The following is a 27,167-nucleotide window of genomic DNA, read 5'->3' on the forward strand; positions in this document are numbered from 1 at the left end:
GAAAAGAGGCACCTGCTCAAGATTCTCCAACATGCCACATTGGCTTGAGATTTAGATGCTAGCCTTGAAAATAATTCTAGGCTTTGTGGTTCTCTCAGTACATCAGGTCAGCATGCTTCATGCAGCCAGTGACAAGGAGCCATCAGATGGCAAATCCCACAGACAGGGCCTTCCATTGTGACACTGAATAGGAGTCATCTGAGACAGGAACTGGGAAACTAGCTGCTCATTTTCTTTCAAGTGTCAGGTCCTTTCTCTCACCCCAGCTACAGCATCCCTATGAGAATTACTTTGTGTTGGTAAAATTCCTGCTGAGGAAGTGGAAGTGGGACATACAGCTAGTTACAGGGTCTCATGTTATATGAGAATCAACGTTTTTGTTTATTCTGTTTCATTTTTCCTGTATATAAAATACATGATAGTCTTTAAGCTTTCCAAAGTCAAACTTTTTGCTAGAGTCGTTGAGATCTTCCTGTGGGATATGAGAGAACAATGTTTTACCCTTAAGATTAGAATAGGGATTACTCTTCAACCAAGACCAGTCAAACTTGACTTTGGTTAGCTCAGGTATTGTTTATTACAACACTCACTCTGACTTTTTCCTTTCTTTCCATCTGATGAGTTCTGGGCTTCTTACTCCAAACACATACACATGCTCAGAAGTATATAAAACAAATGGAGCTAGCGTCTTTCAAAGGCAGTGGCATTTCAAAAAATAAATATAAATGTATTCTTCTGGGATTGTTACTGTAAGTGCTGCCAAAACTCATCTTTGGTATGTATGTTTGGAATATGTGTGCTATTGGCTGTAAATTGTCTTTTATTATTCCATGGCACCTTGTCCAGGGACACACTATAAAACAAGATGTAGCATCTTCATGTGCTAGCCTGATAAAATTTATATGAAGCATAATAGAAAACAGAAGTTGTTCTGAGCTGTTTTCAACTTCAATAAATAACTGTAATACTCGGATAAAGATGTTCTTTATTAGGTCACATGGGCCCTAATATATAAGTTATAAGTTACCGATTTAGGGTGGCTTTTGCAATTACAAGTTTCTTGTTGGAGTGTTAATCATTGTGAACAGAAATATTTCTGAACCCTCCTGTGTACCTCCTGCTCATTGTCTGGTTGTCTAGAGAGCTTTTGATTCTGATTCAGTGCAGGCAAGTGACAAGAGGGTGGTGGGTGGTCTCCACTCAGCTCTAGTTAGATCTCTTGTGATGGAAAGAATCCATTTCCAGTAGTTGATGTAATAGCTAAAGACCATCCTTCATGGAAAAGTTTGTTACAGACACATTGTAGGGAATGAGAGTATAACTCAGCCCAGCCCCAGCCCAGAGGAAAGCAACTGGCAGAATGAAGATGGAGTCACATTTTCCAGAATAAAGGATTCACCTTACACTTGGCATCGCCCCCTTGGTTTCTCTTCCTTCTTCCCTTCATCTCTGATTAGTTCTAGGAAATCTTAATGAGGACCAATATGGGAGATTATTACTGAATATATAGGCAGAAGGTTCAAACTTCTGAATCTTAACATAGCTTTCAAATTAAGTATCTGATTCTGATATAGAATTCACCAAGATTATTACTAAATATTTCTGTCTCTTTGTTTTTTTCCACTGAAGGAAGGGCAGTGGTTTAACTACCATAGCTCTATCCCATAACACCAGCAGTTTCAGGCTTTGTCCCACCATCAAAGAGCTGATTAACAGCAAACTGGGAAGTTTGATTTCGCAACCACAGAAGTAGACATTGCACTAGGCTGTTGAGGCTCCCCTGATACAGCATTCAGTTTGAATTTGTCCTGTTGGGCATTTTAGAATATGAATGAGTGTGAAGGGACTTTTCCTTCATATTTGTGAAATAAATACCAACCCTCAGAAGTCTCACATTTAACCCCTAGAAGCATCAAACTCACCTCTACTGTCTGCTTCCAGTTTTCCCTCAATGTGTGTGTATGAATAAAAATAAATGCCTAATTATAATAGTAACATGCATTATGTTCCGGTGTGGCTTGTTTCTCCCCCTCACCCCAGGTTAGGGGGAATACCTGTGGGAGTAGTTGCTGTAGAAACCCGAACCGTGGAACTCAGTATTCCAGCTGATCCTGCAAACCTGGATTCTGAAGCCAAGGTTAGTCACCTCAAATACATCTTGTGCTGTGCTTGGAGTACCTTTGTACTACAGTGCCAACAGATATATTGAGAGTATTGCAAGCCACCAGATTTTAGAGGGAAGGGTAGCAGATAGCTTAAATTATTGCAGAACACTGTGATCACTTTTAAGATGCCTCTGGATCACTGCAAGCAGAAGTTTTATGTGAAAAGTTAAATAGGCCTCTGTAGTGGTCTTAGTGATGCTAGAAAGCAGTCTGCTTTTGTTGGGGCGCTAGTGTAGCGGAGGCAGTAAGCACTGATGCTCATCTGGTCCAGCTTCTGAACTACACCTAGGAGTAATAGCACAGTCTCCAGAAGGCCAGATGTGGAAGCAACAGCCCCAATCTTTTATTTTTCTTTCTTTTTTTTTAATTTTCTTTTTATTTATTTCTATTCTTTTTTAATTAAAATTTCCACCTGCTCCCCGTTTCCCATTTCCCTCCCCTTCCTCCCAAATATTGCCCCCTCCCCCCATTCCCTTCCCCCATCCCCACTCCTCTTCTCCTCCCCACACTCCATTTCCCCTCCCTCTCGATACTGAAGAGCAGTCCAAATTCCCTGCCCTGCGGGAAGACCAAGGTCCTCCCACTTCTATCTAGGTCCAGGAAGGTGAGCAACCAAACAGGCTAAGCTCCCACAAAGCCAGTTTATGTATTAGGATCGAAACCTAGTGCCATTGTCCTTGGCTTCTCATCAGCCTTCATTGTCCGCCATGTTCAGGGAGTCCAGTTTCAACCCATGCTTATTCAGTCCCAGTCCAGCTGGCCTTGGTGGGCTCCCAATAGATCAGTTCCACTGTCCCAGTGGGTGGGTGCACCCCTCATGGTCCTGACTTCCTTGCTCATGTTCTCCCTCCTTCTGCTCCTCATTTGGACCTTAAGAGCTCAGACCGTTGCTCCAAATTGAGTCTCTGTCTCTATCTCGATCCATCGCCAGATGAAGGTTCTGACATTGAGCATATAATTTGTGATCCTAGAGAAGCTAAATAAGAAAGTGAACCCAAAGAAAATCGTATAGTCATCCGCCTGGATAGGGGAAGTAGACAAGATTGCTGGGCAAAAACTGGGAACTTGTGGGTGAGGTAGCATGGGGCTAAGGGGTAATGGGGTGAGAAACGTGAGAAGGGGAGGATGGGAGGAGCTTGGGGGATTGGGATGGTTGGGATATAGGAAGGGTGGATACGGGAGCAGCGAAGTGTATATCCTAACTAAGGGAGCCATCTTAGGGTTGGCAAGAGACTTGACTCTAGAGGGGCTCGCAGGTGTCCAGGGAGATGTCCCCAGCTGGTACCTTGGGCAACTGAGGAGAGGGAACCTGAAATGACCCTATCCTGTACTGATGAATATCTTTTATTTTTCTTAAAGAAGGATTCCAGTTGGGTGGTGGTGGTGCATGTCTTTAAACCCAGCTCTAGGAAGGCAGAGGCAGGTAGGTCTCTGTGAGTTCAAGGGCAGCCTGGTCTACAGAGCGAATTCCAGGACAGGTTCCAAAGCTACATAGAAAAACCCTGTCTCGGAAAAACAAAACAAAACAAAAACAGATTATATGTAATGGCACATGCCTGTAATCCCAACACTGGGGAGGCAAAGACAGGGGAATTCCTGGGGCTTACTGACCAGCCAGCCTCACCTACTTAAGTAAATTTAAGTCAGTGAGTGACCCTGTCTCAAAAAATCAAAGTAGATGGGACCTGAGAATGACATCCATTGTTGATTCCTAGCCTTCGCGTACATGCACACATAGGTACGCACATGTTCACCCGCATGTACATACATACATAAAAGAATAGAAAGAAAAAGATAGTAATATAATTGAGTTGCCTCTGAAAAGGGTTCCTATTACTGATTGGGAGAAGCAGTTCAACTCCTCCCTTTGTCTAAGGACTAATGTATAGTCAGGCTCCCAAGAGAAGAGTATTTAACAGGGTTAGGGAGCCAGGATCCTTTCTTTTCACTTCAAGGATCATCCTCATGATGAACAACAGTCTTGGTTTGATCTTGAGTTTACTATTTTTAATAAACGTCATATTGATCAGCTGGGGGAGGTTCTCCTTCAAACTGTTGTTAACTGGCTCTTTTTTGACTTTCTCCTTAACAGATAATCCAGCAGGCTGGCCAGGTTTGGTTCCCAGACTCTGCATTTAAGACCTATCAGGCTATCAAGGACTTTAACCGTGAAGGGCTACCTCTAATGGTCTTTGCCAACTGGAGAGGCTTCTCTGGTGGGATGAAAGGTGACTAATGGGCTGGGAAGAAAGTGGCTGGTCTACCCTGGGCTCCAGGGGTATCAGTGATCGCTAGGCAGAAACTAGGAGGGTGTTGGAAGAGGTTGTTGGCAGAATATAAGTAATAGAGATCCTGTGGGTGTGCTAACAACTTGTCACCTGTGACCTGACAGCTCCCTTTGAGATACTGGAACAAGAAAATATGTCATCTAAGCTGAGCTTGGTGAATTCGAGACCATCCTGATCTACAGATCAAGTTCTAGGATAGCCTGAACTATACAGAGAAACCCTGTTTCAAACATCCCCCTTTCCTCCACCTGCCAAAAACAGATAATGTCTTCTAATCTTACAAAAACATTCCAGAATAATCTAGTATTGTGTAAGTAGGCTACTGTTGAAGATTTGGCTTTCATAGGTAGATGTTAGACTGCTCTGGTGGTCCTGGGAAGTAGTGTTTCACTGGTTCCCACCCTCTTCTCTGCACATGATGTGTTCTCTGCACCAAGATGTGTTCAGCAATTAGCAATAACTGGAAAAAAATGAAGAAAGTCTGTACCAGAGACTGGCTGTTCTTTGTGGCAATTTTTAGTATCTTTTATTATTATCCACCAACAGCCCTAGGCCTGTGGCTCCAGCAGATTAGACCATTAGTATAAAGGCTCTAGTCCATGCCATGGGAATTTCTTAGTGATTAGGCAGCCAGTGTCATCATTAAATAAGAACCCTCCATGAACAGCGACACTGTGGACAGTCCAGAGAGAGACAAGAAGGATTGCCTCTTATAAGAACAGACACCCACAGCTGTGCAAAGGCCAGCATCTGCACCCACAGGCTGCAAGAATATGTGGGTGGGTGCATTCTTCATTCACCTCAGGACTCTAAAGGAATAGATGGGCTGGGGAAATGGAAGGAGCTGACATGCTGGAGTGATTGAGATTGCTGAGAGCGAAGAAATGTGAAGTAATGAGCTCTCCATAGAGAGCCTGCACAAAGCTGTGAGCAGGAGCGCCTCAACTTTCTGAGAGAGGAACAGCCGGAGAGAGCTCTCCCTTGTAGGTTACTAGCCATGTGTAAGAGTTATTCATAATTTTTACCTATGACATACGCTTGCTAGGCTTCATTGAGAAAATGAAAAGCTGTTATTACTGTTTTTTTGCATTCGTCAAAAAACCCATATTTACTAAAGAAATACCCCTTTGCCTGGAGAAGGCTTTGACTATACATACAATTTAATGTTTATGCTTTTTAAAAGGATTTTTTAATGTGTCCAGGTGTTTTGCCTATTTTATACTTATGTACACCACACATATGCCTGGTACCTGTGGAGGCCAGAAAAGGATGTCAGATCACCTCAAACTGTAGTTAGAAATGTGTGTGAGCCAAGATGTGGTTGTGGGAACTAAACCGAGGTTCAATGCAAGAGAAATAAATGCTCTAACCATTGAGCAATCCCTCCAGCCCCACTTTCACACTTTAATTTTTTTATTATATTTGGTTATGGGGAGGGTGGATCAGAGGACAACTTGTGGGAATTGGTTCTCTTCTCTCATTGTACAGGTCCTAGAATTCCAACTGATAGCAAGCCCCTTTACTTGTTGAATCAAGTAAAGTACCAAGCCCTTGTGTACTTTTTAAAAAAAAATATAAAGGTGAATCATCTATGAAAATACCATGAAAAAAGGAATGTATGGTTAATCAGGTCAACTCTACACACTTTTACTGAATTCCTATGTGTAACTTTATTAGCTGTCTCTGAAGAAAGGAAGAAACTCAGAAACAGTTATTGCTTCAATGAGTCAAGAAAAACATTTCTTTGGGTAGCATGATTGAACTGTAATATATAAGCACAATACCAGGGTATTCAAGAGAGGATACCACGTGAATGCTGGGATGGGGGGGTGTTAGCACTCTTTCCATTCATACATGTGAGATCCAGTTAGCATTCAGTTTCACTTGGTCCCACTTCCTTTGCAGTATATTTTATGCTGAGACCTGAGAATTCAGTGATTTTGTTCCTTAGTGACTTCACTGCAGAGCTCTTAGAATACACTCTCGTTGACACACTGACAGGGAGTCACTTGCCTGTCCTACCTTATCTAGAGGTCAGAGTTTTCACTTCTATTAAAAGCTTCAACTCTGCTGCCTGTTTTGGCATCAGTCCCTTACTGGTGGCTAAGCCCTGAAACATTAATAAAAAAAAAAATTAAGATTCATTGAAGGCATTTGGGAGGGATTGGCATGAGTTTGAGGCCATTCTGGGTTACATAGCAAGTTCTCAGTATGGTGTGGAAGGGTTAATGAATCTTGCACTAGAAGCTATATTAACTGCTCTCATGTCGCTTCCTGTAATCATAACACACACCACCTCTAAGAGACATGTCAGACTGTTGTCTGCAGTTTACATGAGTTGAGGCTTGGGGTAAGTAAATCTCTTTAAGTGACTAGCTTAAAAAAATGACAGAGTTGATAGAAAAATGTAGATCCATCTCTCTTTTTAAGTGTGTGTGTGTGTAAAATGCATATACATATAAGCACACACAGAGTCAATTCTGTCCTTTCCATGAGTTCAGGATCCAACTCTGTTGGCCAGATTTGCTCCCTGAGTGCCTTTACCCACTGAACCATCCTGCCTGCCAACCAATTTCTCTCTCTCTCTCTCTCTCTCTCTCTCTCTCTCTCTCTCTCTCTCTCTCTCTCTCTCTCTCTCTCTCTCCTCTCTCTTTCCTGACCAGAGTTCAGGAACAAAATGAATCAACTTGAACATCCCTGGGTATCTTGAGAAAGTTATCACTTGTCTATTTTCCCATCCTTTGGAAATGTCCTTAATTATTGCAGGAAGAAATAGCTAGAGTTCAGAAATGATTTTTGGTTTTTGTTTGTTCTGTCAACGTTACAGCAAATTCAAAATTAGTTTGCTCTGTATAGTAACTTCTTGTCTCAAAAAAGTTATTTTTAATTGTGGTGAAATACACATAATCCTAATCTTAATGATTTCTAAGTGTACAGTTTACTGGTAGTACTGTTTAACAATTAGTGTTACTTCTGTCCCAAACTTAACATCTTCACCTTAAACCCTACTCATTAAATAATAACTGCCATCCCCTCCTTCCTGTCCCTGGTTGGAAATTAGTTATTGGCCTAATATAGTCCAGAGCAAGGTTATTTCTTCCTAATTTTGGTGTGATGCATCCATTTACACATCATATAAGACAGATAGACTTTAGGGGAGATCGAGATCTGTGTGAAATCAAGAAGGGAAAGAACAAGCTCTCCTGTGTACATACAGGTCCGGCTGTTTCCCACATATTATCTCATGTAAAGGGACCTAAACTAAGAGCCTCTTGTCATTCTTCACATCCCTTGGGGAGATGTTTGTAGTTTTGGTTTCAATACTGGCTGGGGATTATGCAGGGAGGGAAAATAAACAATTATGCCATCCCTCAGTGCACACAAACACACAGCCAGGAGCCGACTGCACTGTGGGTAAAATGACTCCAAAATTGTGTGTAATGAGTAGGAAAAGATTAGAGACAGCTCTTGCTATGCTGAAAATTGACATTAGTGGAGAAGGGAAAAAAAACTCTTTACTAGTCGGCCTAGGAGGTCTAATTCGAGCAGTAAAATATATAAATAAATAAATAAAAGCTTGTCAAGATGGTATTGGTGCTTTTTTTCCAATGAGTTCTATCTGGCCGGAAGGCTATTCAGCATAATGCAAAATTAAATTATAAAAACTGGCTGAATATTTAGATGGAAGAACCATTTGGAAGCAGTTTATTTAGACGAACCGGCAATGACCCACAACAGGGAGACATCAAGCGTGAAATTTACTAGAAATTAGCACCAGGGTCCCAGCCTCAGTGTGAATAGCTTGATAGGATGCAAATCCCAGTGATATTAAGCCGCCTCACTGCTGGTGCTACAGGGTCACTCTCAGTTGGCTTTTTGTGTTATACTTACTATTTTTTCATAGGACAGGTTATAAATAACAATAAAAAACCATATTATTGAAAACTTTAACTGGAATGAAAGTCTATTTTAAAGTCTCTCATTACTTGGATGTTGAAATACAATGTCCGCCAGCCATAATGAACTCGAGAGACATTACATGTGTGCAGCTTGTGTGTGCCTAATGTTTACCTCACTGCCTAATATAATCTTGCCTAAGCCAATAAGATCCGTTCCGATTTGTGAGTATGGGGCACTATGAAAATACTTCCATACCCCCTCCCTTGTTTGGTGCCTGTGACTGCCACAATTTATCCATGTTGTGTAACAATGAAGGCCCCAGGCAGAGATGATACCTGGGTGCTGGGTATGATCACCATTTATGCAGATGTACTTCCCCAGGATGCTAGAAAGCTCCTTCCTCTCCAATCAAGAATGGATCAATATTTCCATTTCCAGTCCAGTTGCATTTCTCAGGCACCAGAAATGGCAAGCACATACATGACTTTAAATTTCTCTGAACTGACTCCAGTTAGCATAAACCCTTGGAGATCCCCCCCCCCCCCCCCGATATTCTTAGCTAAGTTTTTACTCTGGTTTTTAAATATGAAGGCATTTCAGACATTTGTATGTCAGATCATTGTTTGAAAATACCTGGTTTGGGGAAACTTGCAATTCAGTATTAGCATATTAATTGTAGAACTTGCTTTGTTTTTATATTGAATAGCCTGTTTGAAGACGCTGTGGCAATTGCATTATGGGTCTGTTGGTGTTCCAGGGGAGATGGTATTTAGAGGACATGAAAGTGTTATTTTAGCTCTAAGCCTGGCAGCTTTAAAGAAGCCTAAAGTCCCTTTTCTACATCAGTTTTAGTACCTAAAGGTATTTGTTTGGCAGCCAGATCCTTCACATAACTGCTAGTTCCATCAGTACAATTCCTGACATCTCTGAACATAAAGGAAATCCAGGCCAGAGTTAGATAGGTTCAATCACTCAAGCGTCTTCTGGTTTAGTGAAGTCAGCCATTAGATGTTACAGATTCCTCTCAAGCCTCACCCTCTCTCCTACCAGTAAGAATGAGTAAAGTGAGGCAGTAGAATGGTAATTTAAAGTTGTAAGATGTACGTTTGAAGCTGGACATGGAAATGCATACTTGCAGTCTCAGCAATCAGGAGGCAAAGACAGGAGAATCGTAAGGTCAAGGCCAGCCTAGCTACATGGTGAAACCCTGTCTCAAAAGGAAAACTGCATTTGAATGTCATCTCTGCCATTTAGTCTTACTTAATTAAACTTCCTTTTACTAGCTATAACATGGATATAGGAAAAAGATAATATTCTGATTATTAATGTTGTGCATTTATACCTGGGCACATGATTATGTATGTGTACAGTCATGATTCCTGGTATACAGTAATCTATCCAGATGATAAGGAAAAACCAAAATCCTTTTCACAAAAAAAAAAAAATGAAAAATCTGCCCTTAGCTTTATCTTAATTCTATATAGTGTGAAGTCAGGTGGTGTCTTTTTAGTATTAAATGAATGCCCTTTGGAGAGTAGCTCTGGTAACCAGATAGATTTTCATATAAATTCACTTTTAACAAAAATGAGGAAAGTGGCTGGAGACTGTCTTCATTTACCTGTAATATCATTTTCAAGTCAAATGACTTATTTTCTATCTTCTGTTTATTTTCATCTTTTATCTACATTTTCCTTTTCTCTTCAGTGCATATACCAAGAGGGCCGCTCCTTTCTGCTACTTGTTCTGAAACTGTTCTCTTGGCAATACTGAAAAATGTACTGCTAATTACACAATTATTTTATTATGTAGCATTGGTTGAAATATCCACTAAAGAATTAATTTAGTTAAAATAATTTGAGTTGAGCAATTATTTTCATAAGCACAGAATTAGCGTAAAGTGCTTAAAGTCCTTTATTCCTGCTCTTCATACAGCAGTTGTGCAATTAGCAGTAAATTTTTTTGGTCTTTGCTTTCCACCCAAAGAAATAAATGTCTTCACTCTGACCATATATACAGAGTATATGACCATACATGCTACACACAGACTAGGAGAAACTTGGAATTCCTGAAGTCCTTACAGATAAGCCAGGATAGAGCAATGGCCAAAGGCCTATGCCTCAAACTAAGCTGTGCTCACTGGTGTTCTGAATACAGAGCCATTTTTACTCTGGAGAAAGTGGCAATTTAATTTGCCCATAACTACAATGAAAGTTTCTATTTGGTTTGCTCTTCCTGAAAAATGCTTCTTTGCCTTGGTTTTCAGAATTGATTTATTCCGAATTGAAGTCCTGTCTGGATAGGAAACATGGAGCCTGGTTGCACCTGTCTTTACTGTTTGGGAAGGATCCTTTGTGGCTCCACTGAAGTACTTATTAAATGTCTGGAATTAGAGCCTTAACACTAGCAATGTTTAGACTTTAGGGAGCTGGGAAATAGGAAGCAGCCCATAAAACACTGGGAAATAAAGGACTGATCCCAAGGACTCACTCATTTATGCCCCAAGGGTCTTTGTAAGCTGGTCCTGGCCTTTGGGGGACTACTGAGTATTCTCGAACAGAATGGAAAGGTTGGCTCTTCATGTGGCCATGTGAGATTTCATATGTGAGTGTGCATATGTAATTTCCTACTCACTATTATCCTATAAAAGTACAATTACTAAAGCCGGGCGGTGGTGGCGCACACCTTTAATCCCAGCACTCGGGAGGCAGAGGCAGGCGGATCTCTGTGAGTTCGAGACCAGCCTGGTCTACAAGAGCTAGTTCCAGGACAGGCTCCAAAACCACAGAAACCCTGTCTCGAAAAACCAAAAACCAAAAAAAAAAAAAAAAAAGTACAATTACTAAATAATTTTTATGTTCTTTCAAAAGTATGTGTGCTCATTCACTCATTCAGTACTGACTTTAAGCACTGAGTATGTTTCAGTACTGGGCAGGTCTTTTGCGTATACAGGGATGAAAAGTCCATATTTTATCTTATTTTTGAAGCAAGGTTTCACTAAGTTGCTCAGACTGAACTGGAACTTATCCTGTGGTCCAGGCTGGCCTTACAACTCACAATTCTCCTGCCTTGGCCTCCCAAGAGCAGGGATTATAGGTGTACCCTAACACCCCTGGCTCCAGCTTTTAAGGATGAATTTTTTTCAGGACCCATTGCCATTAGCTGCATATTTAAAAAAAAATTTTTTTTAGCTGCATATTTTAAGAACTCATTGAAAAAAGCTAGAATAGTTCCTTCCTTCAGAAAACTTAATGTAGTGAGAGATCACATATTGACATGAAAAATATGTAACGTTTGTAGAGCAAGTATGAATTAATGTGGTGAAACCTGAATACCGAAATGCAAGGAGGGTATAAAATGGATATTTAATCGTGGGCTTTGCATACTGTATCTTAGGAATGACTGAATTTCTGTCTTGTGCTTTTAAAGCTCCTCTGAAGTCTTGAGTGGGGTACAGGCAGACGCACCAATCTCTGTTGCCTTTGGGATTGTCATAGGACTCCTGGTAGCTGGAACTCTCAGTCCTGTCACTTCTCCCATGGAGATACAATGTGCCATCATAGTCTGTTTTCTATATATGCTTTGAAGAGAAGTTTGATTATTTCTAATTTGTCTTGTTCTCCATAGATATGTATGACCAAGTGCTCAAGTTTGGCGCTTACATTGTGGATGGTTTGCGAGAATGTTCCCAGCCTGTTATGGTTTACATTCCTCCCCAAGCTGAGCTGCGGGGTGGTTCTTGGGTTGTGATTGACCCTACCATCAACCCTCGGCACATGGAGATGTATGCTGACCGAGAAAGCAGGTATTATGCCTTCTTTATTGCATTCAGTGCCTCTGGGGACCTCTAGCTTTTGGTCTCCTTACCCCTAGGGAAAATTGTAGCCAAGACAATTTCATTTGAATCTTTCCATTCCCAAAGGACTCTAAGGTGAGAAAAAAAATAGGCTATCTAAATAGTGTCTGCTTGCATGAGAAGGAAACCAGGCTGGAGTCAGGTTTTCTTATCCCAGTCTCCATCCCACATCATTTTATAACAAAGTTCTCTTTCCCAGGCCCTTCCAAACTCAGATTCTCCCTTCCTGTTTGGATATGACTCTTTTTTTTTCCCAGTTTTTTTTTTTATTCTTTTTTAATTAAAATTTCCAACTGCTCCCCGTTTCCCATTTCCCTCCCCCTCCTACCACACATTGCCCCCTCCCCCCACTCCCCTCCCCCATCCCCACTCTTCTTCTCCTCCCCCCAGTCCATTCCCCCTCCCTCTCGATACTGAAGAGCAGTCCAAATTCCCTGCCCTACAGGAAGACCAAGGTCCTCCCACTTCCATCCAGGCCCAGGAAGGTGAGCATCCAAACAGGCTAAGCTCCCACAAAGCCAGTTCATGTATTAGGATCGAAACCTAGTGCCATTGTCCTTGGCTTCTCATCAGCCTTCATTGTCCGCCATGTTCAGGGAGTCCAGTTTCAACCCATGCTTATTCAGTCCCAGTCCAGCTGGCCTTGGAGAGCTCCCAATAGATCAGTTCCACTGTCACAGTGGGTGGGTGCACGCCTCATGGTCCTGATTTCCTTGCTCATGTTCTCCCTCCTTCTGCTCCTCATTTGGACCTTAAGAGCTCAGACCGTTGCTCCAAATTGGGTCTCTGTCTCTCTCTCGATCTATCGCCAGATGAAAGTTCCTGTGCCATTCTCCTTGGCCTCTCATCAGCTCTCATTGTCCGCCACATTCAGAGAGTCCGGTTTTATCCCATGTTTTTTCAGTAGCAGTCCAGCTGGCCTTGGTGAGCTCCCAATAGATCGGCCCCACTGTCTCAGTGGTTGGGTGCACCCCTCATGGTCCTGACTTCCTTGTTCATGTTCTCTCTCCTTCTGCTCCTCATTATAACCTTGGGAGCTCAGTCCGGTGCTCCAGTGTGGGTCTCTGGCTCTATCTCCATCCATCGCTAGATGAAGGTTCTATGGGATAAAGGAAGGTTGGATAGGGGAGCAGGGAAACTCATACCTTAGGTAAGGGAGCCACCTAAGGGTTGGCAAGAGACTTGAACTTGGAATGGCTACCAGATGCCCAGGGCAATGTCCCCAGTTAGTTCATTGGGGCACCTGAGGATAGGGAACCTGAAATGAACCTATCCTATAATCATACTGATGAATATCTTGCATATCGCCATAGAACCTTCATCTAGCGATGGATGGAGATAGAGCCAGAGACCCACATTGGATATGACTCTTAACCATCTCTTTTTGGAGCAAAGGAAGATTAAAGGAATGAAAAACTCAAATGTAATCAGGACTTCTAGGGGTTGTTTTTGTTAGTGTGTGTGTGTGTGTGTGTGTGTAAGATTTGTTTTTATTTACGTGTATGTGCAAGTGTCTGTGTGAATGTCAGTAGGGTCTGTCTATACAGGTCAGAAGAGGGTGTCAGATCCCTGGAGCTGGACTTAGACAGTTGTAAAAGCCATCATGAGTGCTAAGAATCAAATACAGGTCCTCAGGAAGAATAGCAAGCACTTTTAACCAGTTCTAGGTTTTAATCCACTAATTGTAGATAAATTTGGAGTGGCCTTTGCTCTTCTGGAACTGTGTCTCCTGTTAATGAGCTCAGTAGTTATTGATATATACCACAGAACCCACGTACTGACTCCAAATCAAAGCTGCTCCCTTCTCTTGGAGCCCAAGGCTTTACTCTGGTATTCTAAGATGGCTAAAGAACTCTGTTTACAAACCCTCAAAAAAGTACAGAGAAGCCCACATCTGTAAGAAGGAAGTTCTTGAAACTAAATAAGACACATCAAGCCCAGCACCCTCTCATAATGTGTTCATGATCCTTTCTGACGAACATCAGCATCATTGTCTGTATACTATAACTGCATGTCATCATTTTATTGGAACACCTACTTCTTTCTCCTCAAATCTTAGCCTTCTACTTCAAAGGCTGCTTGGGAATAATTTCACCATTGAATCCCTAAGCTGATATTCTATACCTACAAGTTTATTATTTTTAAGTCCTAAGCTATTCCCTGATACTAGATCAGAGAAGTAGATAAAGCATCCTATCTGGTGCTATGGAAGTTAGCAAAGTGAAGGCCTCAAAGTTTCTTACAGTGAATATTAATGATACTCTAATACCAGAAACCCTGCCCTAAACCATTTTTTAAGTCCATTAAGAAATTTTTATCTAGCTGGGCGGTGGTGGCATACACCTTTAATCCTAGCATTTGGGAGGCAGAGGCAGGCAGATCTCAGTGAGTTCAAGGACAGCCTGGTATACAAAGAGAGTTCCACAACAGCCAGGACTGTTACACAGAGAAACTAAAAAACAACAGAAAGAGAGAGAAAGATCTATTGCCTCTCAGCAGCCTGGCCTAGTGTGTCTGGTTTCAGGAGCAGATTAACAGCTGTGGTACAGGACAGTCATCAACAGTACCCCCACCCTACACACACAAGTACAGCCCAAGAACTGGAGTTAGTTCCTCTGCTAGGGGCCTACCTTTTGGAATTTTTGTTTTGTTTGCTTTTCTGAAAAACAAAAATGTGATGCCTGTCACCTTTATCAGCTGTCAGTGGTGGAATCTGTATTCTCTCCTTGAGATGGAAATCTACTTGTGGTATAATGAGAATTGTTTAAATTGCTTTATGTTAGACCTTTCTCATACCTCACTTAGATACATCTTAGGTGTCTGCCTTTTTTCCCAGGGGTAACTTCTGAGAACCATGGGTGGCTAAAACAGTAATGAAGCTATTTCCTGGTCCACAAATTATAACTGATTTCATTCTGTGTCTTCTGCTTTATTTTCTTTTTTGCATCCAGGGGATCTGTTCTGGAACCAGAAGGGACAGTAGAAATCAAATTCCGCAAAAAGGATTTGGTGAAAACCATGCGTCGGGTGGATCCAGTCTACATCCACTTGGCTGAGCGATTAGGTACGTCTGCTTGTTCTCCTGGCAAATCAATGAGCCATTCAGCTGATTTGTAATGAGTGCATTCATAGGTCAGGGGAGGAGGCACTGAAGCATTTGATCAAATTCATGATGATCTTTATTTACTATCCTCTATGTGGTAAGAACCCTGGTAGAATGAAATAGTGTGATAGGAGGAAAAAGAAAAGTCACATGATTTTTCTTCTGATATTTCCTTAAAGTACAAATAAACCCACTTAATGGGATGTTCTTGTAGAGTATCATTAGCTAGAGGTTGCTTTGGGAGGCAGGCTAATCAGGTGAAGAATATCTGCAACTTAAATATTTCTTATTTCTGTAGTCTCTGGTCAGCCTGTCTCATTTCTGGGGTATGAGTCAGTGTCACATTATAGAAAAGCTAGTTTCTACCCAGACAGTGTTCTGGGGTCAGCCTGAGCTACAGAAAATGGAAGTAAAGATTGTGCACTATATGCCTCTATATAGTGACTGCAGCAGTCATGCCCTTGGAGCATTTGCACATCGTGCATCTAGCCAGTTCTTTGTTGCTCATGTGTTTTCAGAGCTCTTGGAAGAAGACTAAACTGTAGGAGCCCTATAATGACTTTTGGATACTTTTAAAGCACTGGTTTTCTTCCATTGAGCTACTTGCTATGTCAGTAAAGATTGTTTAGGATAATTTGTTTTGTTTTATTGTGTTTTTGTTTTTCTAAAGGAAAAGAAAGGTTATGTTTAAGAAGTAGTACAACCTAGTGAATGGGAGGAGCAGAAAGACACCAGCTCATTTATGGTCCAGGGAACAGTTTAATGAAATACTATTTGGAGATTCTATTATCTTTACCATGTAGGATCAGACACCCTCCTGAGTGCCTATAGTGTTGAGGCTGCATGTCTAAGCAGTGGAACCTGGCCAAAAGTGGTGACTTGAGTTTCAATAATCAGTTTGTGCCCCCATTGTTTGCTGTCAGGTAACAGCAACCAAAAACTAACCCAGCCGCAGCCTGACCCTTCCTAGGGAAAGCACACGCACAAAGGGCAACTGGCAGAAGTTGTTCTGAAATCTACTGCAGCCAGATTTGTTGAGGTATTTTCCCCCCTTTTCCAAACAGGATAATTACTTCTGACCAACCCCATACACTTTAATTAAAGTGACTGCAACCCAAGAGTGAGTTACTTACAACTGTACACAGCGAAGCTCTAAAAGCTTCAGCCACTGATAAGCATCTCACTTAGGTGGCTCATAATTGCTCCCGGCATCCAGTGATCGTCGCTGCTGTTTTACCAATAATTCTGTACAAAGGCAGCAATGCCACGATTGTAGGACACAAAGAATTGCCTAATTTTCTTTCATTTATTTTTGTTCCTCCTTTTTTTTTCCCCTGGTTTTCTTTCTGGCCAATTTAAAATTTGTCAAAGTCGGTCTTCTTCTGGATCACTGCCCTTTGATATTTCGCGCACTCCATTTGCCACAAACAAGCCGCGGGGCCGCAGTTCATGCTGACTCTAGCAGAAGCAGAGAGAGCCCCATTTATCTTGCACTGCCTGCTGAATTCCTACTCATTAACTGGGGGTTCACTGCCTCTTTTTAACCCCCCAATGGCTGTTATCATCCCTTTGAGTAACGGGGTGGTAGTAAGAGGATCCTCTCCACATCTGTGTGCACAAGGACTAGGTGGTGAGGGGTGTGGGGCCAGAGCTTCCTTCTCACAGAAGCACCTTTAACTGTAGAAGCATGTGTAGGGAAGAGGGAGGAGACTCCCAAATGATGGCCATTTAATCATTTGTTAGGAATCATCTCATTATCAATTTCCTATCTATGCTGAAGAAAATCATATTTAGTTAACCTTGACCAAACAATGACATTCAAAAAAGAATCTGTGCCCAGCATTTGGGAGTCAGAGGAAGGTGGATCCCCGAATTCAAGGGCAGCCTGTTCTCCAGAGAGAATTTCAGGATAACAGGGCTACTCAGAGAAACCCTGTCTCAAAAAAAAAAAAAAAAAAAAAAAAGAATGAATGAATTTATAGTCTGCTAAATATGAAGCAAGCTCTGACCCAAGGCATCTTGACATAAATTAGAAATAGTTGTCTACTAAGCACTGATATGTTACTTACAGGTATTTGCAGCCTTTCAGAGACTACTCAATGTAATGTAGCAGATTGGCTTGGATGCACTACAACATAATAGAAACCCGATGTGGGGAGAGTTTACACTGTATTCTGACTTCTTTCACAAACCCTTACCAAAAGACTACCAAAATACCTTTTACAAAGTGGGTGAAAAATGACCTTATTTTTCAGATTGGGAAATTGAAGCTAAAAAAGCAAGATTAAACGAGTCTTCCACAATATACAATAAATGTCCGTGAGGGCACAGAATAGAATTCTCAATCCCTAAGCTGAATACTGAGCCTGGTCTAAATCAAACAGGGATTCTATCCCTTTGTGAGCTAAAACCAACTGCACAGAGGAAATCTGATTTAGGAGAAAGCCTATGGGAGTGGTTGTTATCTTGTGTTTCTGATCTCCTTCCAAGTCAGCCTCTGTACTGGGGAGCATTCACAGAGCACCTAGACTAACCGGTGGAGACTGCACAAAATTACAGTTCATTCTCTAAGGATATGAATAATAATTTCTGAACAGTTAACTTCATCTCTTCCAAACTCTTTATTTGGTAGATACATGACATAAGAGAGCTAAGGATTGAAATCAGGAGTTTACTTTTTTTTTAAATGAGTTTTTAACCATTTTCTGTGGCTGGTTGGGTAAGAAGTTTGCAGATCTACAGTAACAACAGCAAAATAATTGCCCTTAAAAGTAAGTGAACTAAGTTCAGATAGCAGAACGTCTCATTGCTGAACCAGTTCTGACCCTGTGTTCTCAGTGCATGCCTTGCTAAAGTCATCGAAGGGAAGATTACATCTGATCATTTTGGACTTAAGGAAATCAAATTCCTTCCCTGGAAACAGAGTCCCAGTCTTCCAGTGTCAATCCCTGTGCTGCCTCTCAGAACCCGAGCAGAGGAATGGTTGGGGAGCAGAAGTGTTGTGCTAGCCTGGCCTTTGCTGAACTGTGAGCTGGGTTTTCCCATAGATCTTTATTGAGCCTCCTCTTTACATGCAGAGTGAAATGATGTATCAATTTAGATGGAGACAGAACTATGTAGCCCAAGTGCAAAGCAGTTATTAGCTTCCTGTTGTCCCTTTCCCTCAATACAGCAAGCACCCGGGCAAAGGAGTCAGGCAGGGAGACCCTTGTTCTCCATCATGACCCTGTTCCCAAACAGCTGGGCACCCTGCCATGTAGCTCCATAGTTCTTCCCATATGAAACCTCCCTAATGGCTGACACGTGCAGCGCCTTCCTGGCCCTCGCTTGATCCTTCAGGCCTAACTAGCACCCAGCATGCCTAATAACCTGAGGTACCTGGTGCAGTTGCAGATATGCATGTAGAAACTTCCAGAATGCTTTTCTCCAGAGCTACCTCTTTATCAACAAGAATGACCTGGAAAGGATTATCTTGGGTGGAGATTCAGGGTTACTGTCAAAGCATGCATTTTCCTACCCCTTCAAGCTTTATCAACTAAAAAGACCCAGTATTTTCTGAGGCAGAAAGAGAATCTGCCTCGGAAGTTGAGACTAGGAAATAAAGATGTCCCAGTTTATATGCCTTGAAAGTGGTGTCTCCCCTGTAGTGCTTGGAGTGTCCTGTGTGGTGAGGAAGCTGAGGAAAGTATTTTTTTTTTTTTGTCATGCAAGTAAATGAGATCTTACCTTAAGTTGGTAGTAGCTAAAAACCTACCTCCTCACTTTAATTCAAAGCCTGTTTGGCTTGATGAAATTTAGTGAGACTGTGACATTTATGGGGGAGCTGTTTTAGTTTGATCCCAATCCAATTCAATTAATTACATTTCAGAAGCACCTGTGTGCCCCCTCCCCCACCCTCCACCCCACTCCCGCCAGAAAGGTATGATTCACAATTAGGACTTGGCAGGGATTTTGTTCATCAAACCCAGGCCTCTCTCTACCTGAAGACCATTGTCAGAATATGTCCTAGGCCCTCTTCCCTGCTTGTTCTCAATTGGCCCAGACTCCTGTCAGGTTAGGGAGAGAAAATAACAAAGGCTGTAGAGAGATCTCTATACCAGAATTAAGAAAATTCTCTTGTTTCCTCACTTTCTCATGTGGCCATGTCTGTATGAGGTAAGGGGGCAGAATTGAAGGGAGAATTATTCGATTTTTATTCTTATTTGGAAGTCTGAGTTAATAAAATGGTTATTTAAATATGAACAAGCGATTACTCACACTATTGCAAGGAACTTCAGGATCAGACATCCCCTGAGAAGATTGCACTTAGAATCAAAATGCAATGATATGCAGTTGTATTTAGGTAGGTGTGCCCCTTTTGGGAAAAAAAAAAGCAGACATATGAAAATGGGACTGTGGGTCAGGAGAAACCTAGATGCATTGAGAAAAATTATTCCCATTACAGAAGGATTATTTGCTTTACCAAAGGACTCACTGCAAAGTTCATTCTAAATAGCTCCCTTGGGGCACTTAAAACAAGGTCTGACTTACAGTTTCTCAAGAATGGTTTTTGTGTGTTTTGGCTTTTGGTTTTTTTGCTTTTTAAAGTACTCCTGTTATGGATATAGAAATATGGAGATACTTTAGATGATTTTTTTACTATCTTCATAGAGGAATTTTTTCCCAACAAAGAAAACATGATTGCATAGTTCTTCTAACTGCTACTTGATCCTGAAGAAGAATTCAGTTATTGTGGCTTTTCAGTATCAAGACCTAATATCTGTGGTGTTCAGGAGCCCTGCAGGGAGGGTAATCCAACTCTTATCTCTTGTATATCTCGTATTTAACCAATCAAAGCAAACTTCTTTTTTAAGAGAATGAAGAAGAGTCTATAAAAGTTAAAATTAAGCTTAGGTTTAAAATAAAAATTAAAAGTTAGGTTTAAATTTTTATAGCCCCTTTATAAGGAAAGTTAAGAATGTTTTGTTTTTAAAGACTTTAATTTTGGGCTGGAGAGATGGCTCAGCAGTTAAGAGCACTGACTGCTCTTCCGGAGGTCCTGAGTTCATTTTCCAGCAACCTTGTGTTATTTCACCACCATCTATAATAGAATTTGATGCCCTTTTCTGCCATGCAGGTATACATGCAGAACCCTCATACATAAAATATAAATAAATTAAATTTTTAAAAATTTAATCTTTAATATTACTTTTTTTTTTTTTTTTTTTTTTGGTTTTTCGAGACAGGGTTTCTCTGTGGTTTTGGAGCCTGTCCTGGAACTAGCTCTTGTAGACCAGGCTGGTCTCGAACTCACAGAGATCTGCCTGCCTCCCAAGTGCTGGAATTAAAGGCGTGCGCCACCACCGCCCAGCCTAATATTACTTTTTTTAAAAAAATAAAACTTTATCCCCATTTCCCAGATTAGGGTTGTAAACCAGAAGCTCCACTTAGACCGAGGGGTGTGCTTTCTGAGAGTCATTATTCTTGGTTTTAAAAGTCTCAGCCTCCAGAAACTCCTCCCTGTGTCTGCTAGGACCTAGGGTAAGGCTGACCCTCACCTGCCACCTTCTGTGTAAAACAACTGCTGCAGAAGCCAGTAGCTCCTCTGGTGGTACTGCTTGTCCTGGCTTCAGGTATGGCTGACTGGCTGCTGGCTTGGGATACATGTAGATCAGTTTAAGCTGTTTTAAAGTCCCAGAATTATAGCTGAAGAAATAGCACAGTAGTTAGATCACTTGTTACTCTTCCAGAAGACCAGACCACGCACACACATGGTAGCTCAAAGCACTTGTAACTCCAGTTCTAGAGGATCTGATGTAGGTGCTGATCTGACCTGTGTAGGTGCCAGGTCCACATGTGGAGCACACACATAAAAATAAAGCACTAATACAGATAAAACAAGTGAATCTAAAAGAATACATAAAGATCCAGGACTATGGCTAGACTCTGTAGGCCACAACCCCCAGCTAGGTTTCCGGCTCTGTAGCATTGAGCAAGTTACTTGTCTCTTAGTCTCTTCATCTTTGAGGTCGTGACCTTTCAGGTCTAATGTGTTAGAGCAAATGGAAGCATCATATGTAGCTTCTCAGTGATATTAGCTCTTCACACTTGATTAGGCTAGCGATGCCTCATCTGTGTTTAACTCTTGTATGTTGGTTCTATAATCATAAGGTTTGGTGTTTTAGGATTTAATGGGAACTTGGATTTTGTGAAGGGACAGGAGCAGCATACCTTTCTCCTGTTTCAGCCTTTGCCTAAGGCAGGACTCCAGAAGAGAATGGCTGTAGAGCATATTTATTCTTAAACACACACACATACACACTCTCACACACACTCACACTTGCTTTCCTAAAAACCTTGAGGCCCTGCAATCTGGCTAGAAAAGAAAGAAAACCATTCCAAGATATTTAATTGTACAGGGAGCTTACAGGATTGATCGTGAGCTTAGCTTTTTACAATAGTCCAGTGAATAAGAAATGCTCCTGACAAACGATCAATGATAGGATAATCACTCTTCATCCCCTCCTCATTCTTACCTTCTTTCTTCCAGGAGAACAGGGTTCAGAAGTCAAAAATCTTTATAGACGCCGCTTTTAAATTAAGCAGAAAATAGACATTGACATATTTGTTAATCTCCCCTAAATCATTACCGGGGCTGGCTGCTGTGCTACAGCAGGCCCTCCGTGTACAGCACAAGGGTAGCACCCACCTGAGAGCAGCCTTCTGCTCCTAGGACATAAAAGATTAGAGACACTTTTCCTCAAAACAAAACACACAGACTCTGGACCTTCTTACATGTTTAAGTCTTCTCAACACTTCTCCTTGCCCTGTTTCTTTTCTGAGGTGGCCTTTGGGAAACACTGCCTCATTTTCTAACTCCTGAGAAAACAAGAGCACCATAGTATTTATTTCATTATTCCTTTGAAACTCTAGACTAGCACAACTGGCCTACGCTCCCCTACTCCTCCTAAAGGCTCTTTTCAGCCTGTAGTTCCTCCTTCTGCATCCAAGTGTTGAGGCTGCTCTTAATTCTGCAAACATAAGGAACCACCAGTCCAGCTACTGTCCGGAGATCTGCTTGGCCACTTTTGGTACCATCAAGGAGGACAAACACAGGCATTGGGGGTGGCCAGACCCAGGTGTAAATTCTGACTGTGTTACTTGAACAGCTAGGTGCCACTTTACATTTCAGAGCCTCTTCTTATTCTGGTTTGTAAAATGGATAGTTTGTCTATAAGGAGGGTATAAGGATCAGAGATAATGTATGTGAAGCGACCTGGAAAATACTTGGCAGCACTGAAGGATTCAGCTTAGCAGCAGGGTTAACAGCTGTCTAGCCTAGGTCTGAATGTTTGTATTGACTTATGAGGTCTATGATCCTGAAAGCCTCATGTGCAGGCCTGACACACAATAAGTGGTGTGTTATATATGGCCCATGTAGATGCATACATGCGTTCAAGTACAATGTCAGCTGCTTACCTAGAAGAAGAATCTTGAAGGGTTTGGAGTTCCCTGCTGAACTTTCTTCATGAAAGTCCTGCCATTCCTGAGGGCCCAGTATTTTTACATCTTCAACCTCAGTAAAGGAGAAGCTCCTTTAAATCTTGGTGCTGAGAACATGGCAGACGTTCTTTTGTCTTCACTACACAGTAGGACTAAGGTGACTTCCACGTGACTTAGCCTGAAATGGAAGAGTCCACTACTACAGAAGTAAGTCCTCTGCAAGTAAGAGAGGCGCTATGACACTGTCCTACAGCTTCAGGGCAGTGCTGCCCTGAGTCCTGGCTGTCACTTTCTTGATCTGTGGCCTTGATGACTCACAAGTTCTTGGTATCTGTATGTTTACTTGTAAGATGCTAAGAAGAATACAGCCTCAGGAGTTGGTAAGACTAAATGGGGTCTGAGACAGCAGGTCAGTGACTGCTTCTCACAGGTTTTTTGTATGTTTGGTTGGTTTTTTGTTTGTTTTTTGATTTTCGAGACAGGGTTTCTCCGTAGCTTTTTTGGTTCCTGTCCTGGAACTAGCTCTTCTAGACCAGGCTGACCTCGAACTCCCAGAGATCCACCTGCCTCTGCCTCCCGAGTGGTGGGATTAAAGGCGTGCGCCATTGCTGCCCGGCTTTTCTCACAGTTTTAAAATGGAGAGGTGGAGCTGGGCATCCAGAAAGTCACGTAAAATAAAACTAAGTGCTAGAGTCCCATCCTTGCTTAGTTAGCATTTGCTTATGTGTGATACTTCCGGCTCACTCAGCAGCCCAAAGCTATTCGTGGCATAAAAAACAAGAGATGTTCCCATACAGGCATATGCTTGAAACAGGCCTTTCTCTGCTGCAGCACATCACCTATGCTTGTGTATTTGTCAGCGTTAGTGACAAAACATATCAGATAACTCCAGCACCAGGGCTGTCACCTATTGTTCCTTCAGTTAGATGTACTCAGCTTTGCTGGGCAGGCAGATAAATTTTCATTATTGATTGCAGACCCCACTCTGAAAGTAATTAGGGAGGGAAGCACAACATAGCAAGACCTCTACTAAAACCCAGTAGATGGAGATGGTCTTCCTTGTAACAAGAGTGTCATCTCTGATAAGGTGATGGTACTGTGTGTTCCATGCTTAGCAATCCACACAGGATCTGCTCTTCTCTTTCCCTGTTTCCTCTCTTTTAGCCTAAGACCTAGAGTTTTGTCACCTGGTCAGGGATTGGGTCAGGACTGATGTGAGTTACATGAATCTGGTCCTACTTGGTTGAATTGTACTACTTTGAGTTTAAGAATATTCAAATCTGACATTAGAAGCTAAGGAATACAGCAGCTTACGACTTAGGGGTGATCTTAGTGCTTAGCAGTTTCACAGGCACCTATTGAGAACTGGCTAAAACCAGAGCTGCTGGCCTATACTCTAGTCCCAGGGGAAGCTCACCTACAAAATTCTATATTTGGACTAGTCCAACTACTCTACGGGTGGGCATGGCATCTTGACTTGTGGGGATAGAGGAGCCTTGCTGTTGGACAGTGAACTGATGAGAGAGGTGCAGACTTCAGGTGGTCGCTTTTCCTGTCTAAGAGAGACCTGGAGAGCTGGACTGCCACTGCTACTTTCATACTCATGCCTGTAGGGAAAAGAAGACACATGAGCTGTGACAAAGCAAGGACAGGAGTGCTATCTCACAGATCTGGAATGTAGCAAAGAGTGATTCAATGGAAAGCCAGGTCCTAGAGGGAAGGTCTGTGACTGTGTCTGTGCCAAGATTCCTGATCCCTGCAGTGTGACAGGCACGTTTATATAATTGCAGGCACCCCAGAGCTAAGCCCCACTGAGCGGAAGGAACTGGAGAACAAGTTGAAGGAACGGGAGGAGTTCCTAATTCCCATTTACCATCAGGTAGCTGTGCAGTTTGCTGACTTGCACGACACACCAGGCCGGATGCAGGAGAAGGGTGTTATTAATGTAAGTACCACAGTTGCCATTTCTGACTTATCAGAGCCCTGCAAGTGACATAGGCCACAAGTAGGGAGCTGCTAGAGCCATATCCACACAGCTTATGCAGATCAAACCATTTCAGATTTTTTAAGAGATATTTCCCCCTTCCTGTATCCACTGCCATCTAAAACAAAATGATTTAGGTTTCCATGGAATCCTCAGGCAAGCTCTTCGTTGGTGAACAGCAAAACAGGTGACTCTCAGACTGGATTATTACAATGTCAAAGTTATGGTGATAGCTAATTCACCATTGATCTGCATGAAAGTTGAGCTGTCTGCTCAGAACATATTTTTCCCTTTCTAGTTCTCTGGGAATTTAGCCTCTTCCTCAGAACTATAATCATGTGTAGGATAGCATTTGCCAGAATACTGGCTGTGCACAGTGTTCTGTGATTTGTAGGGATGTACTGGGGGTGCAAAGGGATTTTCTGGAGAGTGGCTTTTTATGGCTGTGGGGTTTCTTCAGATTGAGTGCTAGTGCCAGAATGTCTACACTAATTCCTCTGTGCTCTTCTGGGAGTCTAGGACATCTTAGATTGGAAAACATCCCGTACCTTCTTCTACTGGCGGCTGAGGCGTCTCCTGCTAGAGGACTTGGTCAAGAAGAAAATTCACAATGCCAACCCTGAATTGACTGACGGCCAGATCCAGGCCATGTTGAGACGCTGGTTTGTAGAAGTGGAAGGCACAGTAAAGGTAGGTGAAGCACCTACAAACCTTGATGCTGTACAGCCAACCATGAGAGTTACAAAGGTTGTCAGCTAAGAATCTTTAGGCCTTTAGGGGTAGGGAGTACAAGGAACCTAAAACCCAGATTCTCTACCATTCCAAATTACAGCCAAATAATATGCTATGATATGTTAGAAAAGCTAGAAGAGCCCGTCTGCAGCCCACATAGTCATTCAGCAAGCCGTTTTGAACACTTAAAACATGCCAGACACTGAACTAGACCCTGGGGACTTAACAGTGAGAAGCAGTATGCCTGCCCACAGAGAGCTTGTGTTGTCCTACCCTGCAGCAAGGCTGGTATTAAACCCAACAAAGAGCATAGTCATACTGCACAGAGTAGATACCCAATTTTGAAGCTGGAAGAGCAAGATTTCTGGAGGAAGGGATGTCTCAACAGAGACTTAATAAACCAGAAGAAAAGTTGTGTTGGTGGAGCAGGGGTAGAAAGAATGCTCCAAGCTGAAGCAATTGTGTGTTCAAGGTATGCTAGCAAAGGCAGCATGTATCTGGCAGGATGACTCAGAGAATAGTTGACTAGGTAGAAACCCAACTGCCTGAGCTATAGAGGTGTCTGCACTTTCTGGAAGATGGTTGTAAGCAGCCGAATTACACTCCTCAGGAAGCCTAATAGATGTGATGATCTCACACACACACGTACACAAACGATGCTAAGACTATAGTTTTGGTTTTACATCTGAGCTGGAAGAACATGCCTGCCCTGCCAGTAGGAATGCATCTGGCATCATCTTAGGGTGATCTCATAGAAGGGCCTCTTAACAAGACAGTGTTCCCAGTGTTCTTGCATTAGAATTACAGACAGGACAAGCCTGAAGTCAACATTCGTCCCTGGGTTTCACAAACAGTCCACAGGAAATAGGGAAGAAAAAGCTAAACCTTTATGTCTACATTTTTACTAAGTAAAATTAAGGGCAAATGTGGGTGGCTAAGGGAAAGAGCTCTTACTTGTATGATGTGTGCATCCCTGAATTAGAGTCCCAAGGAAAAGATTAACCTTTTTTAGTGTTACTATATACATTTTTAAAAACATTTGTGTGTGAGTCTGGGCATGCCACAGTTTACATGGAGAAGTCATAAGATGACTTGAAGGAATTGGTTCTCCTCTTCTACTATGTTGGTTCATGGGATCAAACTCAGGACTTCAGGCTGGACAGCAAGTGCTTTTCACCACTGAGCTATCTTGCCGGTCCTGTTTTATCAGGCTACACTAAACACATATATTTTGTAATATATTACCTACGTGATCAAAATCTTTGGCGACTGTCGGATATTGATGGAGAGTGACTAGCTGGTGGTGGCATGAAGTGCCTTGTCTTACAGAGGGTCACTCCAGTCTCCTCATGCTACCTGGAGTCTTTGCTAACAACTTTTCTTATCAAGGAACTGTAAGACTCGCCGTCAGTTTTAAAGCCAGTCATGTGGAGTGTTCTAAGAGTCACCTTTGTGTTAAGTCTGCCTGTTTCTTTATGATTGGAAAGCTTCTTGGATAAATATTTCAGATGTGCAGCAGGGGAGTGGGACATTCTCCAACATTTGGTTGAGGTTAAGGTCAGTCTGTGGCATCATAATTGAGTGAGACAATTTTGTCAGTGGCTACTCGCAGCTTCTACTGGAAGTTGGCATTGAAAGTCATGCAAGTGTAAAATAAGAG

General features: G+C 42.1%; 1 protein-coding gene across 6 annotated transcripts in view; it reads left to right on the forward strand.

Moving 5' to 3' along the window:
- The window catches only part of Acaca (acetyl-CoA carboxylase alpha), a 280,231-nt gene that overhangs the window by 239,691 nt on the left and 13,373 nt on the right, over positions 1-27,167 (forward strand). For all 6 annotated transcript variants that reach the window (XM_057774468.1, XM_057774469.1, XM_057774470.1 and 3 more), the window contains 6 exons: positions 2,041-2,137; positions 4,258-4,393; positions 11,978-12,155; positions 15,158-15,270; positions 24,582-24,736; positions 25,295-25,465. In XM_057774468.1, coding sequence (XP_057630451.1) covers positions 2,041-2,137; positions 4,258-4,393; positions 11,978-12,155; positions 15,158-15,270; positions 24,582-24,736; positions 25,295-25,465 — 850 coding nt within the window. The remainder of the gene's footprint in view (positions 1-2,040; positions 2,138-4,257; positions 4,394-11,977; positions 12,156-15,157; positions 15,271-24,581; positions 24,737-25,294; positions 25,466-27,167) is intronic.

The sequence above is a fragment of the Chionomys nivalis genome, chromosome 7 (genome assembly GCF_950005125.1).
Source record: "Chionomys nivalis chromosome 7, mChiNiv1.1, whole genome shotgun sequence".
In the NCBI taxonomy this organism is placed as follows: Eukaryota; Metazoa; Chordata; class Mammalia; order Rodentia; family Cricetidae; genus Chionomys; species Chionomys nivalis.